The sequence below is a fragment of the Oreochromis aureus genome, linkage group 18, assembly GCF_013358895.1.
Source record: "Oreochromis aureus strain Israel breed Guangdong linkage group 18, ZZ_aureus, whole genome shotgun sequence".
In the NCBI taxonomy this organism is placed as follows: domain Eukaryota; kingdom Metazoa; phylum Chordata; class Actinopteri; order Cichliformes; family Cichlidae; genus Oreochromis; species Oreochromis aureus.
This window is the reverse complement of record NC_052959.1, coordinates 28,278,432-28,293,686: the sequence shown is the minus strand read 5'-3', so window position 1 is coordinate 28,293,686 and position 15,255 is coordinate 28,278,432. Positions and strand designations below refer to the sequence as shown.

The following is a 15,255-nucleotide window of genomic DNA, read 5'->3' as shown; positions in this document are numbered from 1 at the left end:
ATCAGTGTCTCTCACCTGGTCCATTTTGGGTAGTGTGTGACAGTTGGCAGCCAGTTTTGTCTTTTTGCTTGCCCTTTGGCTACTGTGTAGGCCTCCTGAGGAGTGGAGGTGTGCTGCCGCCTGGACGCTCTTCATACACGTCTCCACTCGCAGACATGCTGTGACAGAGAAAGTCAAACTCCTCCAAGTCGGAGCCTTGCTTTGTACTAGATGACCTTGTTCTCCTCCGCCTTCACTTTATTTTTTCCATTTGTTTTTCATTTTAAAGTTTGAGGAAGTAGTCAGTGAAAAGATGTTAAATTTTGCCCAAAACAACTGTAATCCAGCAGCCTTGGCTGTGAGACAGAAATAATCCTCCACTCTCTGAAAATGACTGTTTTTAAAAACAAAAACAACGTATTGTTGTTTTGTGCTTTGTTTTTGTTTGGTTTTTTTGAATAGTGACAAAAGGACAAAATCTGTCTTCTGTTGCTTAATTATGAAGTACAACACATACTGGAAACTCTGTTCCCTCTTGTCTCTGCAGCCACTTGGCTGGGCACTACAGACTCTTGTCTCCACTTGTGGAGATGAGGAGTGCTACCGCTGCTAAACTCTGCCCTTTGTCTTCAAGAATCTTCTCAAAATTGCCAAACCATGTTTTATTTAATTACTTTTAAATAAAAAAATTAACAAAGGCATCTGGCTTCAGTACTATAACTTCTCTTCAGCTGACCTTACACTGACCTCTGACGTCTCTTATCCACAGCTGCACTCAGGCTCATCGGAAGCAGAGGAGGAAAACGACCCAGATGGTGCCTATGCCTTTCGCAGGAAGGCAGGCTGCCAGTACTATGCTGTAAGGAACATAACCTTTTGTTCTTTAGAATACCTTAGTTTCTGTAATGAATAATGAAAATTAATGTCATGTGTTTAAAGAAACCCTTACTATGTTGTGAACATAACTTGAACAGTGCTATCCAGTATTAAAGTCAATATATTGGGACATGTAGTTCACTGATAATATTGCAGCTTGATTCTAAACTGCACAGGTCAGCTGTATTGAACCCAGAGAACTGCAAGAACGAGTGGAAAAGGTGAACTTAAGTGTCCTGTCTGTCTTCGTAGGCTCGTCAAGATCGGGTGGGTAGCTGGCCGTGGTGTGGACAATGGGAGGGTGGTTTGGCAGAAGCTCGCTTTCGCTACAGTCTCACCACACTCACCATGCCAAGACGATGCCTGGGCATGGCTCGACGGCGCGTGGGACGAGGCGGCAGGTGAGTTCACTTAATGCAGAGTACTGGCATTTGAATCCAGCTTTACATTCTATGCTCATCTGTCTCATCTGTGTAGATATCTCATGACAACAGAGCAAAATAGCTAAATTTATCACTTTTAGTTGTTAAACCCTTTTCTCCCTCTCTTCTTCTCTCAGGGTGTTGCTGGACAGAGCATACACAGACTTTGACAACATTTTCCATGGATTGGATCCAAACATCCTTGACCTGCCTCTTCCTCAATCTCCTCCTCCTCCTCCTCCTACAACTACTTCACGCGCACCGGCCACCGACAAGTTTGCCAGTACCTCAGAAACAAATACCTCGGAAAGAAGTTCCTCCTTCAGTTCCTCTCTTTCCCCATCCTCCCCCACTTCCACGGACCTCAGTCAGATACTGTTGAATATAAAGTCGTGCCGATGGAGGCACTTTAGACCACGGACACTACCACTACATGAGCTGGACAATGCCCACCCTCTATTCAGGAGGCTGAGCCGAAGCCTGAAGCGCCCACTCTCGGCCTCCACCGCCGGGGGGCAACCCTTTGGCTCCCAACGTCCAGGGAGGGTTGTCCCTGCACCCACACCCGTTGCTGGTAGGTGGCTTATCTGACTGTAGACAGACACTGTTGATGTGTTCTCTTTGGGCTGTGTTGGTTTCATAACTTTATACCCATGGAGACGGTGAGATACCAGCTAGTTAGTGCTAGATATTGTTAGCTATATAGTGGTTTGTTTGTAATTGGCAGTTTTTCATCAGGCAGTATAAAAGAGAGCTCTCAGTCTGAAAAGTGAAGGAAAATGTCCTTTTAATTCCTCTGTGGTTTCAAAGAATTCCACTTGTATAAAACTCTGTTGGAAAACCGCCCTCAGCTGCTTGAGGTCAGGATGCAGTTTTTCTCCCATATTTTTATTTATTGTGGCGGGTTTTGCGGTCAGGGCTGGGCTAGGTATATGTCAGGGCGAACAGGAAGCAAATGCAGACTTATTTCATGAGGTCTGCACAAACTAAATGGTAGTTTTGGCATGTCAGCACTTGAACTAGCTCTCATCCTATTGCATGTTCTGGATAGCCTGGTCCTCAAGTTGAGAGCAGAACAAAGACTGTCCTCCAATTTGCAATCCAAAGCAATGGAGTTGGGAGTAGGCCAGCAGGAAGGTTCTCGTTGCTAATGGGTAAACATTTAAAGTAAGAGAATTTTCAGTAGTATGTCAGTCATGGATGCCGTTCGCTTAGAGAGTTCGAAAAAGTAACGGTGATAGGTGAGTCGCCAGCTGGAAATGAGTGGCTTGTTGAGGACACATGTCCAAGTGTGACCTGAATACCTACCTGAATGTTTGCACCTTTTTATTTCATAGATTTTCATCAGGATTCCTTTGTTTTGTGGCTGTGCTTCAATAGCAAGACCAATGCTAGTTCTGTTAATAATTTCTATATATTTTATTTATTTTTTTGTTTATCTAGCACAGCTGTTGCTTTGGGGGTAACACTGTATGAATACAATCTACCTTTCATTCCTTAAGGTGTCAGTTAAAGCTGGATTTGTTAAATGAATTCATGACATGCATGGATTTGACGAAGAGACGAAATGCCACAGGTCCCTGGTGGTTTTACTGTGAGGGCAGTCAGGCGGCAGGTGTCTTAATATCACTACAAGTTGTTTTGATGTGCATGAAAAAACAAGCTGCTTATTGATTTTTCCAGAAAAGGGTTCAATGAGAACCTGAAAGATGGATATAATTAACACAGATCTTTCAAGAAACTCTACTAATATGTATTGTGTATGAGCAAATGTAACAGCTGCACTTGGTGTTTAAGTAGTTGATTTTTGATTAAATTAGATGGTGTTAGATTTCAAGAAATAAACATGACATGCACTCCAGATGGAGGTAATGTCACAGGACGAGCTGTGACTTGGAGATGTACGCAGATTGTGGATCTTATGAAACTGAGAAGTGAAAAGCACACAGGGAATAGATGCATCAATAATGCACTGATGCACATAATGCCTGTAAGACATGAGATGAGGACTTGTCAATACAAAAACTAATGAAGAAAAACTTAAGGCCATGTTATCTACAGGTAAACAACTGTGATTCAAATACTAGGTGCATGAAATATCCACCAAAACATGTTCAGGTTTTCTTTGGCTCTACGACACCTAAAAACCCAGTCAGAGATGACTAGTTTCATAAAGGAGTTTGACTCAGACTTTCTACTTCAGAAAAAGCATGTTTGCTTTGAGTCATATTCAACTTACACTCGGTGGAAATTGTTCCGTTTTATTTAATTTGCAATGCCAATCTCAATGATGCCATTAATATCTAACTTAATCAGTTTAAATCTATTAATCAAGTGTCCTGTAGCCGTAGATGTGGATATCACTTCAGATTAAATACTGACTTGAGTTTTGCCACTAATAACATCCTATAAATAGACTAATTTGCTCCAATGCAAATGGACTTGGCAGCTAATTAGGACCAAGTATGAAAACATATTGATGCATTTATTGGGTGCACATTTTATGCTGTTGTGCCTTGGCAGGGCGATATTTGCTGACGTTCATGACATATGGCTCAACTGATTGCATATATAAAATGGATTCCTACAAAAGACGATCTGTATTGAAATGCAGTCATACTTTTAGCCTGGTTGAGAGAGCTGCCTGTGACATTAAAAACTGTGTCTTTTAGCTTGCTAACTGTATAACCTTGCCTTGTAGTAAACCTCAGTTGTCAGGCAGGAAATCTGAGAATATATTTTCTGGAGTACCCTGTGTTTACCTGAATATGACCAAAACTATTTCTTTTCCTACCACACATACTTTGTGAACCAAAGCTGGAATGTTTTATTGTAGTACAAAAGCCACCAGAAATAACCTGAATAGTAAATGGATGTACTCATTACCAAACATTGGTCTGACTTTTCATTAGAATGCATTGCATCACTAAAAACTCACTTGTGCCCATAAGGTGGTAAAAATAATTCAGGAAACCATGTAGTGGTTTTGCTTTGTTCATAGTGAATTGGTTTCTGGTTCGGTCATTCAGTTATTCATGAGCACAGTTTGCAGTAAGGTCTGCAGCATAACAGTAAAATCCGAGACTGAAGATCCTCCTTCATGACTGAAGTCTTAGGCCTTTGTTGTACTCACTGTTGTTTGCTTCCCTGCTGGCTTATCAAACGAGGCATATTGAGTGGGTGTGAGTTGTCTGTGTGTTGCTGTTTGACTCAGACTGTTGGAGCTGCGTACTTTTCTTTCCCAAATATGTTTTTTATTGATCAAAAAGCAGTTGAAAACAAATATTTGACCAAGTTTATATCTTTTTGGAAACTTCCCAAAAAGCAATACATTAGGCACAATGTGTCATAGACGGTGTATCTGAAAGGCTCTGTATGCATCATGTGGTACTTGTCTTGACCTGGGTTTAAGGTTTAATGCCAACCTGCCACCACTTGGTTCAAATATTCTGTGTGCCAGAAGATCTATTTGTTTTATGATTGTGAGTTTGTAACACTGTTTTTGTTTCTCTCAGCTTTTACAGTTGAACAGTACCAGCAGCATCAGGAGCAGCTGTCCCTGATGCACAAACAGCAGCTGGAGCAGGTCCAGCAACAGCAAGCCAACAGCGCCACCACTGCCAACAGCACACAGGTCAGTGTGCATATCAGCTGTCCAGCAGCAGACAGTCATGTCAATTTTTTATATATATATATTTTTTTTTTTTTTGATTGATCCCCCCGTAATCTTAGAATCTTGTAAACCTGTTACTCTTGGTCTCCTGGCAGACCCTGGCAAATACATTGGACCAGGCCAGTGCTCAGTTTGCCGCCTCGGCCCTTGTGACCGCTGACCAACTGCTGGCTCTGAAAACCAAGGAGGAGCTAGGACCAGGAGTCAATGGCGTCCTCTCCCCCTCAGGTATAACAGCTTCCCACACAACCACTGGTTTGCCCAATAGCCTCTTAGCTTCGATGGCTCATGTTATAATCACTATTGTTGAATTTAACAAAGGTATAATGATGTTGATGATCCCAGTATTGTTTTTATTGCTTCTAATTCTAGTTATTTGTATGTTAAAGTACAGTGACAGTGAAAATACAAAGCAAACAAAGGGACAAAAGTAATCATAGTACTAACGCCCTCAATACTCATCAGCACAAAAGAGCAGATGGCAGCACAATGAAAGGTCAACAAAACCTGCAACACCCCAACGACTGATGCCGCTTCACGGAGGAGTGTTTGCTACATAACTGAGAAAAGTGACAAAAGGGAATTTTCATTAATCTGGAGATGGAAGCGGATCACCAAGGAGGTGTCCTTCACAGATCAAACTCTGATAATCAGGGACTTTTTCTTTGAATACTGATTTGGTGAAAAGGAAAAAAACTCCTGCTTGTACATGACCTTCCACCACGCAGTGGATTTAAAAATTTTCGTTGTCAAAGTTTTTTAAATGAAAGTTTCTGTTAAGTTAAGTGAATGAGGGGCTTTGAAACCTGTGTGCATATCTACAGTATCTCATTTTTAAGGATTATCATTCACACTTTGAAGGGAGGGAAAAAAAGCTGCTTTGGAACTTTGTGTACTCAACTTCAAATTGCTGTGCATATTCAGTGCTTCAAATTCATAAGAGGTGCAGGGTTTTAAAACAAATCAAACAACCAAAAAATCAGGTGATAATTAAAACTTCTTCTCCAAATCCTGTTTATTCCAACACCACCCCCCACCCCACCCACTTCAGGTGTCTACAAGGGCTTGCACCTCTTGAGCACAGCGTCCCCGTCCCCTGCCACGCCGGCTCCTCCCACTGCTACCACGACACCTGCCTCGCTCCACCCCTGTACCACCAGCTCCACGTCTGCTACCAGTAACAACAATGGCACCACACACCCTGCCACCACAACTACCACTAACGCCACCACTCAGGTCCTGCTGGGAAATAACAACAACAGCCTACGGCTGAGTGTTCCCGCCACCAAGCGCATCCCCACACCCCGGACGCTGAGCACCACCATGTCTACATCCGCCTTAAAGCTCGCCCACGCAGCAGCCGCCAACTGTCAGAAACCCAAGGTCACTACAGCCTCGGCCTCGCCGCTGGACATAGTGCCCAGGTGAGGAAAACTGAAAATACTCTAGGGGTGAAATGATTTTCTAAGGCCGTACCTAGCTGAATAGCACACAGGAAAACGTCAACATTACTCCTTTTTAGGAGTCCAGCATGAACCTACTGAGTTACCAGCAGAGTTGGCAGCTCTCAAAGTTTACATGTTCTTGTGAGCTCAGTTTGTAGTTTAGCTGTCCAGCTTCCACATTTTTAGTCATTCTGCTGTGTGACAAACTGTTTGTCTGCTTCAGATATATTCCAGGGATGACATGTTAGACTTATTTTCAGACATGGACCAAAAAAGAGACTATACTTTTGTATGTGAAGCATAGGACTGCTTGGTAAAAGGTTTGCCACCTGTGCCATCTTTTCATGTGTCTGGTTTGGGACAGGTTTTCATCAGTGTGAGAGCAGCTGTGCAAGATGATGTCACAGAATTTTTGGGTGTGCGTAGTTAAGATAAAAAACATAGATTGGATGTGTACTGAGATGTTTATGACTGAGCTCAGGACATTACTTCCCTGTCAATGTTTACCTTATAGAGCCAACCTGAAAACGTCTTTTGCGACACCTTTCACCTACATCTTACTCAAAAATAACACGTCTAATCACTATCAAACACTTCTGTGCTTGTATTTTGAAAGGTAGCACATTGTCATTTAGATTTCATTTGTTGCTTTGTAGTTTGTAGAAGCATGAGTAAAAACATTGTTTGGCCTTAAAGCAGGCCTGTTGTGCTTAATTTTAAGACAACTGAAGTAACAGGTTTATGCTAGCCCGTCTGTGCTAACAGTGTGCCTTTCTCCTTTTACCCTCAGGGAGAATCATGAACAAGACAAGCCAGCACTGAACAGTCTAACGGAGAACACAGTGGCCATGGAGGTTACGTAGCCTCTCATACACCGCTCTGAGGAAACGTGACTCCATTGTGTTTTGTTTTTGTTTTGTTTTTTTTAAGGTGCTATGCATCATTCGTTAGTCATGAATGCAAGTGGTGGCGGACTGAGCACGGCAAGGCTGGGTTTCCATAGCAACAGTTTGGGACTTAATTGCAATGCTCGTCTCGTACAATTTTTTTTCCCCTCCCCTCCCATTTCCCCCCCCCCATTTGTTACTGTTAATAGGAGATCTCTGTAAATTCTTAATATGGCAATTATATGTACAGTACTGCATATTTGTAATACCCCTCTCCCCACCCCTGTTCTTGTATATAACATTACTTGAATACAGAATTGTTCATTTGTGATGTTTTGCACTCGATATTAAAAAAAAAATCAAAATTAAAAAGAGAAAACGACAAACTGCAACTGGTGCGAGTATGGGGTGTGAAAGTTATACCACAGAAAAATGTATGTCATCACATGCATGGTGCGGAACCTGCTGTTTGATCTATTTATTGTGCCGTGTTTACAGAGGTTTTTTTTTTTTTTTTTTTCCCCCCACATTCAATTTTTTTTTTTTTTTTTTTTTTTTTTTTTTTTAAATACACTGTATCCTTCATCAGTTCCCTGTGCTGTAGTAAGTGTCTAGGTAGATTTATACAAAAAAGAAGTCCCCACTATTTTTTTTTTTTTTTTCTTTTTCTTTTTGGATGTTGTGAACATGGCCGGGGGCTCACCTGTTTTTGTTGGATGTTCCCATGTGTCTGTTAAAATCCACGCAGACGTGCGTTCGTTAAAGATTAAGGTGCAGGGCAGTAGAAGATGTGTATTTAGCCCTTTTCAGACGTGATGTGACGCATTCGGCTCAATCAGTCTCTTAAATTGACGGCACTGTTGTTCAGAATTCACTCACACATATCCGGGCGGTGATGGGGGGGAGCTGCTGTGGTTGCCACGTGGACTTATTACATTTGTGGTCATTAGTATTGTGTGAGGTGCAGCCCACACTTCTGAATGTTTATTTGACCAACATCTGAGTCTGTGGGTCCTGCTGACTGTGCTGTACCCACCTGCCCCTTGCACACAAGCCGAGGGCTTTTCTGAATCGGGAGCGGCCAAAATACGTCATAGATAAATGTTTTAATCTCATTACAAATCTAAAAATAAAGATGAAATGTTATTGGTGTTTAACGCAGCTCACAGAGACGCAGGGGAATCACGCACAGATGCGATCTAGTGCGAGTGACGTGACTTCACGCAATCAGACGATCTAAAGTGGCCCGTGTGCGTCACTGAGACGCCAAGCCAACACGTTCAGATGCCGTCAGATTAATTGAAATGTCTGAAAGGGGCTTTTGTTTGTTTGTAGGCATCAGTTTGTCAGTGGGTAAATCAGTCTCCACAAAGCTCTTCCATACATATATTATTCCTGAGACAAGTAACAAAACAATGGGGATGAAGACTTTCCCAGAAGACTTTGCTGCTTCTGACTTATCTAAGCACTATATATTATAATTATTTTTTTTTAAAATTGATGCTGCTTTTGTATGATTTTTGGCCTCTGGTTTCTACCAGATGGCCTTATTTACTTTTAGTTTTCTCTAAAGGATAATCCCCCCTCCCTCCCTTTATCATTTTTTTTAAAACAAATATTTTTGTATCTCCCTTCTTTATTTTCCCATGAAAGACTTCATTCTTTTGTTACTTGTTCTGACAAAAAAAGAAACTATAAGGGAGTAATTAAAAAAAAAAAAAAAAAATGCAGTAACTGACATTATTATCATTCCAGCTTCTGTATAATAAGGAACCTGTATCAATTGAGAGGAAAAAAAAAGAAAAACAGTTTTCTCTACTTTTAAAAACTCCAGAAGGCTGAAAGGCCATGAACCACAAGTTATCGGGTGCCTTCATTTGGGAAAAAAAGAAAAAAAACTTTTAAAAAAATCAATAAAAAAAAAATATCACTCTCTTCTGTGAAGAGTTTGGTACTGAACAAGGCTACTTGTAGTTTTTCTTTGTCTGTACCACAATCCCAATGCCCATTCCAATGGCCCAGTTGATTCATGACTTTTTGTTTCCCTTTTGTTTTTGTAAACCCTTCCACCACACACACTCACACACGGGAAAGACTTAAGAATCCTCTTGAATTGTCACAAAATGAAATAAAAATCCAGGGCATTATGTGTTTCGACCAACATGTCTCCTTTGTTTTTGTTACTTTTCTGGTTTCGGTGCGTCTTTGTGTGAAGAGGCTTCAGTTTAGGAGCCAAATTTGATCTCAGGTGGGCCGAACAAGACAAACTCTGTAATCCTCCTACGTGTGAACATTTAATGAACCGTCCAAATTCCTCATGCAAGCTAGATGAACACCCTGAGAGAAGGAACTAAAGAGCAACGTGACTTTTTCGACACGACTTAAACTACTGTAGATTCAGTGATTTTAAAAGTGTGGGCTGTGAAACTGTTGCAGGTGGGCCGCAAGAACTGATTTGTATTATTTACTTTGAAACAACTTTTTATAACTGCTAGATGTTTTACTTAAATTCGTATGTTTGCCAACAGACTGCAGAAGTTGCTGGGGGCATTCATCATCCCTAAACGCACCGCGTGGTAGTGGTGAAGTTAAAGTTATGACCACTTTGTAGTCTTTCTACTGCTGTGGTTTAGTGTTTTACTGCTGGCAGTAAACAAATCCTAACCAACAGCTAATTTTATGTGATAATCAAAGACTGGGGATGAATTCTGCTGATGTTTTTAGTGATCCAGGGCGATGCAAACTTCTCGTTTGGCCTTAAAAAAAGCATCTCTGAGGGACTTGTTACTGGCAGCCCACAGATTCAGTCTACCGTGAATTTCTTCCCACTCATTTTTGTGTTGCTGCAAACACTACGTACGTTTTTAAACTGGTGAAATGTGGGATGATTGTTAAGTAGCACCAGCACGGTGGTGTTGGAGCTATCGAAGGACTGGAAAGAGTTGGGAAATGACAATGCAGTAAAACTGGAATTTGAGACGGTCCTCGATCATATCCTGTCATAAGGATATAATCTTTTAACTTTATGCTTTTATTACTTTGACACCAAAAAACTTATTGTTTTTAAAAGGAATTTTGACTAAAAATGAGTGCTTAGAGGTGATATTCTTGTTTTTCTTTTTTCCATTAATGGTTTCATTCAGCTACATAATGAGGTGGTTAACTTGCTTTAACCAATGAGTTCTGCAGAATTGGGTTTAAATGACCATTATTATATATTGTTATGAAATTATGATATAAAAATGGAAACATTGAATACTCCCGCTTCAGCTACTTGATCCAGTTTCATGAGAACGATTAATAGTGTCCTGCTATATTTACCTTCGATCCAGGATGTCAAACTCATTTTACATTGTTGGCCACAAATGGCCAACTTTGATCTAAAGTGGGCCGGATCAGTGAAACCACAGAGTAAATGTTTAAAACTGCACAAGATTCAAGTAGTTCAGACTTTCCTGTAATTATCAAATGTGTGAATTAACGGAAACAAGGTTTTTTGCACTGTGAACTCGCTTTGCAAAAAAAGCAATTTCAGAGTTGTGTGTATTATGTATTAGTTAACTACTTTGGTGTTTATCAATAGGAAAACCTGTAAAACGTATGAAAATATAGTTACAGGTTCAAATGCCTGCCTTCACATTTTCTAAAGCTGTCCAGTGGGCTGGATTGGAGTTTTGGCCAGGCCGATTCTGGCCCGCAGGCCTTATGTTTGACACCCCTGCTGCAGCTGGAAGAAGGCTGGCAGCTGCTCCTTCCACACATTTTATAGCCAGTTGTTTATGAAACTGCCGACTCGGCACTTCCAGTAAAGCGTTTAAGTGATAAAACTTTAAAACGCATAAAGCTAGTTTTCAAAATGCTTGCACAGTGGCAGGAGCCTTATGATGTATGTTTCATTAAACACTTTTCCAAAAGATTCACTCAAAAATTAATATTAAATTTAAAAAAAAAAGATCAATTCCTCTTCCTCTAAGAAGTCACTGGTGACATTTATTCATTTTGGTTTGTACAAGGAGAAAAAATGAACTCTAGGTTTAGATACTACAGAGTAAAAATACTCAAAAAAAAAAATCCAACCCTGTAAAATGTATACATATATATTTTCACTATCTATTGTGTAGCAGAATAAGAGGAGTCTCATTTTGTTCCCTTATAATCCATAGTTGGCCAATTTAATGTTGTGACTGCAGAATGTGAAGCCATCTTTCCCTTTTTTTTTTTTTTGTTTTAAAGCTGAAGCTGCGCCATGTTATCATCCTGGGACATTATATGTTGCTGTTCAGTTTACCGTCTCCTGTGTCGTCCTTTGGCACTGATGCTCTGACGCAGCAGCCGCTGCAGTGTCAGCTGTGGTGAGAAAATGGTCCTCTATCCAAGACCTGCAAAGCTTGCAGCAGGAGCCTGGAAGCGTGGCAGCGCAGGTTCGTCAGCCAGGAGACGCTGATTCCTGCCCCTGTGAGACCGTTTTACAGTTTGTTTGGCTTTTTTTTTCTCTTGCTGAATTATTTTCTCTTTCACTTTTACTCACTGGTTAGGTTTAGCCACTAAAGGTGACCTGATTAGGTTTGGGTAAAAACATGCCCCCTCATTAGAGTAATCCTGCTTTTTAACAAACACCCAGATCTCTGTCAATGATGCCATAACATCGTCCCTCAGGGCAAATATTACCAACAAAATGGGGGCCGTTTTGATTCCAAACATGGCGTCTGTGAGTCACAGAGAGGTTCACAGATGGTGGAGATTTCCTCAGATTTCAAGACCACACCACAGCACCCAGTAGTGACTGACCCTAACCCTCTCTTCCATCTGGTTTAGGGTTTATGATTTGACACACCACCAGGGTCTGTGAGGCCTGTCTTAGAGAACTGGCTTCAGCTGACATAAACCCAAGCAAAATTATCCGAGCAGAGATGCCCAGATTGCCCTCCGTTCAGCCTCTTCTTCTAGTGAAATACAGACCCAGCTGAGAGGAATAACTGCTGCTGGGACTCTAACCCAAAACACCTCACCTTAGAGCCGTCCAGCATGAATCCTGCTCAGATATCTAAACCGTATCAGCTGACTTGTGTCTGTGTAGAGCTTTCCTCTGAGCCCCCTCATAATCACCTAAAACCCCACCCTACCTGTGCAGCAGAGCCCTGACGCTATAATTATAACAGCTTTTAATTCCACTGCACTTTTCTTCAAATCACGCAAACTGTAGTTCAAGTCTTCAGTTCCTCTAAAAATAACAGCCAGCTTTACAGGTATCCACCCTCCCCAAACCGCTGCATTTACTGTTAGGTGACTGTACCCTGATGAACCGGTTTAGTTCTCCTCTTTGTGCCTCGTGCCCACGTGTGTCCCTTTTATTCATTGACTGAATAACAGGCAGAGGTGGCTGAGCCGTGTTTTGGTGTTTAAAGCTGAAAATAAAGCAGATCGTGTGGGCGTAGTGAGCGTAGGCCATGAAGTGTTTTTCACCGGGTTTTTTTCCACATCAAGGTGGCTCACAACTAAAACGCAAGGAAAAGTAATGCAGTACACACAGTTATTAAATCAAAGTTTGGGCAAACATACATTTATTTCCCCCTGCAAGAAAAAAAGGCCATCCAGACATAGTGTTGCTGTTTACTCGTGGCTTCTATTCACTGCAGTAATTTGGGCAGGATAAGCGATGACATTTAAATGTAAATTCTACTTCTTAGAGAGGGAAAAGCAAAGTCGATAAGAGCTGCAAAGTAAACGAGCACAGCGGAGTCTAACTCCCAGAGAGAGATTGCCTTTGCTGTGCGACTGACTTGATCATATTTAGATCTTTCTCCTGTAATTGCTTGTTTCAAAAAGATAGAAAGTGATGAAGCGTAAATGCAAGACAGTTTTCAGGATGTGACCTGATACCGGGTCTCGGAAAAGTGTGCGTACCGAGGCAGTAAAGTGCTGCGCGATTTCACTTTTAGTAGTGAAATCAAAGTAAATGCGCCGAAAGTGGTTAATGTGGCTGAAGTCAAAGTTTCAATGCGGAGGTTCAGCAAAATGCAAAGAAATAAAAGTGAAAGAATGGAAAGGCAAAGGGTTGGGATGTTAGTGGGAGGCTGGCTTTATCTGTGAGAAGTGGTTAGTGCAAGTTTGCACTAAACGATTTATTTCAGCTTGAAGATTAAGGCAGTGGACGTACTCAGATTGGTCCATTGTGTGAATCCAGTCCTAATTTTATTCTTAGAATAGTCTACTGCAGGGGTGTCAAACATAAGGCCAAGGGGCCAGAACTGGACCCGGAAGGCTTTGGAAGAAGTGAAGGAGGAAATAAATTCTTCCTGCTGATAGAGACGTCTCCCACAGCCCATTCTTACTACACCAAAGTAATTAAGTAATAGACAAGCAATTAAATAACATAAAGTTTCCTGTTTTTTCACTATCAGCTATAGACATGTATCTTTTTACAACAATAAAAGCAAAAGGATATTTTCTGTGACTTATAACAAACTTGTTGTTTCATACAGTATCCAGCTCTAAATATAAGCTTTATAAACAGGAAAGTTTTAAGCCTAATCTTAAAACTAGAGACAGCGTCTGTCTCCTGAATCCAAGGGTCTGCCTCCCATTAAGAAACTCAAGGAATCACATGTGAGGCTGTAGTTTGACAGTGAAGTGCTTCAAGATTTGAAGGGTCCAAAATGAAGAGAAGGAGAAGGAAAAGAAGACAGTCCTCCTTCCGAGTCTCTATTAGTACTCTCGCTGTGGTGTTTTGGATCAACTCAACGTTTTTTAATGAGCTTTTAAAGCTAATTTACAAGAAACAAATCCATTGATTACTTTTTTCAGCGTCACTCTGAGGATGTTTCTGTTGTTTTTGTTTTGTTTCCAGTTCCAGTCATCAAATACTGGTGACGAAAGTCTGTCAAAGAAAAAGCACAAAGCACGGCTTGTAATTTGTGATTTTCTAACAATGTTGAGTAGCTGTGATAAAAAGGACAGAATAGTTTTTAGACACCACAGCAACCTGTTGGAAATTTGAGCAATTTTCATCACTTCAAAGAGCTTTACTGAAGAAGTGCTGATTCCTGCCACGTTATTGAAAGAAATTCAGTTTTGCTACAGGTCTGCCCAGAATGTTTTTCAGTAAAATGTTGATTTTTTTCTGCTGAAAGACTCAGCCGTGATTTCAATTTGAGGAAAAAAACATACAAAAAAAAATACCCAAACTTCACGGCAAATCTCAAGTTTTTAAAGATTCAATTTAATAAGACTGGAATTAAACTGAGTTTGTGATCTGAACACAGTAAATATTTGATCAACATATTCTTCACATTACATTAAGTTGCTAATTTATATATCCTTTGTGTCTTTTTAATTGATTTGGTGTCCTGCTTCCATCACGTAGCCTCAGAACTAATAATCATTTCCCCTGCTGGGATTATTAAAGCCATCCTCATTCGCTTTTCTTTGTTTTTTTACCTCAGTTGACTGTTGAGGGAAATGCATCCTATAGCTAATTGCTAATTTCTCCTCTGCATTATGAGCTACTCTCTAATTATCTCTGTCTCCTGTTTGGTGTTGTGCAGGTGAGCGGTTTTATCAGAACTCCCAGAAAACAGCTCCCTGCATGAAATAGTAGCTTGATAAACAAAAGATTGAATTCTGCACCGAGAAACTTTTAGGCAATTAAATATATTTCATCTCCATGCATGTAATGTTTTTAATTGCAGTGTTAATAGCCACTTTGTCTGAAATAAAACACTAAAGGGACTAATTTCCAGCTATTTTTATTATCGGTGAGCCTGGTTAGAGGAGCTTTGCATGAGTCGCAGTTCGAAATAGTCCTGATTTATCTCATACTGGGCCTCAGTGCAGCACCTCTGTCTGTAAGAAGCTGTTTTAAGCTCCTTCACCCTCCCTTTAAGAAGCAGTTGTATACATGAGACGGCCATATTAGGCATTTTAGTCCCTCAGTGACATCATACAGAGCCATGAGTAGAAAAAAACTGCATCAG

At 40.8% G+C, this 15,255-nt stretch overlaps 1 protein-coding gene across 2 annotated transcripts in view; it reads left to right on the top strand.

Annotated features, from left to right (window-relative positions):
- LOC116331644 (enhancer of polycomb homolog 1-like) overlaps positions 1 to 9,443 on the top strand; it is a 34,681-nt gene extending 25,238 nt beyond the window's left edge. For both annotated transcript variants that reach the window (XM_031754396.2, XM_031754395.2), the window contains 7 exons: positions 749 to 838; positions 1,108 to 1,256; positions 1,415 to 1,851; positions 4,793 to 4,911; positions 5,046 to 5,178; positions 6,002 to 6,374; positions 7,186 to 9,443. In XM_031754396.2, coding sequence (XP_031610256.2) covers positions 749 to 838; positions 1,108 to 1,256; positions 1,415 to 1,851; positions 4,793 to 4,911; positions 5,046 to 5,178; positions 6,002 to 6,374; positions 7,186 to 7,258 — 1,374 coding nt within the window. In that variant the 3' untranslated portion in view covers positions 7,259 to 9,443. The remainder of the gene's footprint in view (positions 1 to 748; positions 839 to 1,107; positions 1,257 to 1,414; positions 1,852 to 4,792; positions 4,912 to 5,045; positions 5,179 to 6,001; positions 6,375 to 7,185) is intronic.
- The last annotated feature ends 5,812 nt before the right edge of the window (positions 9,444 to 15,255 follow it).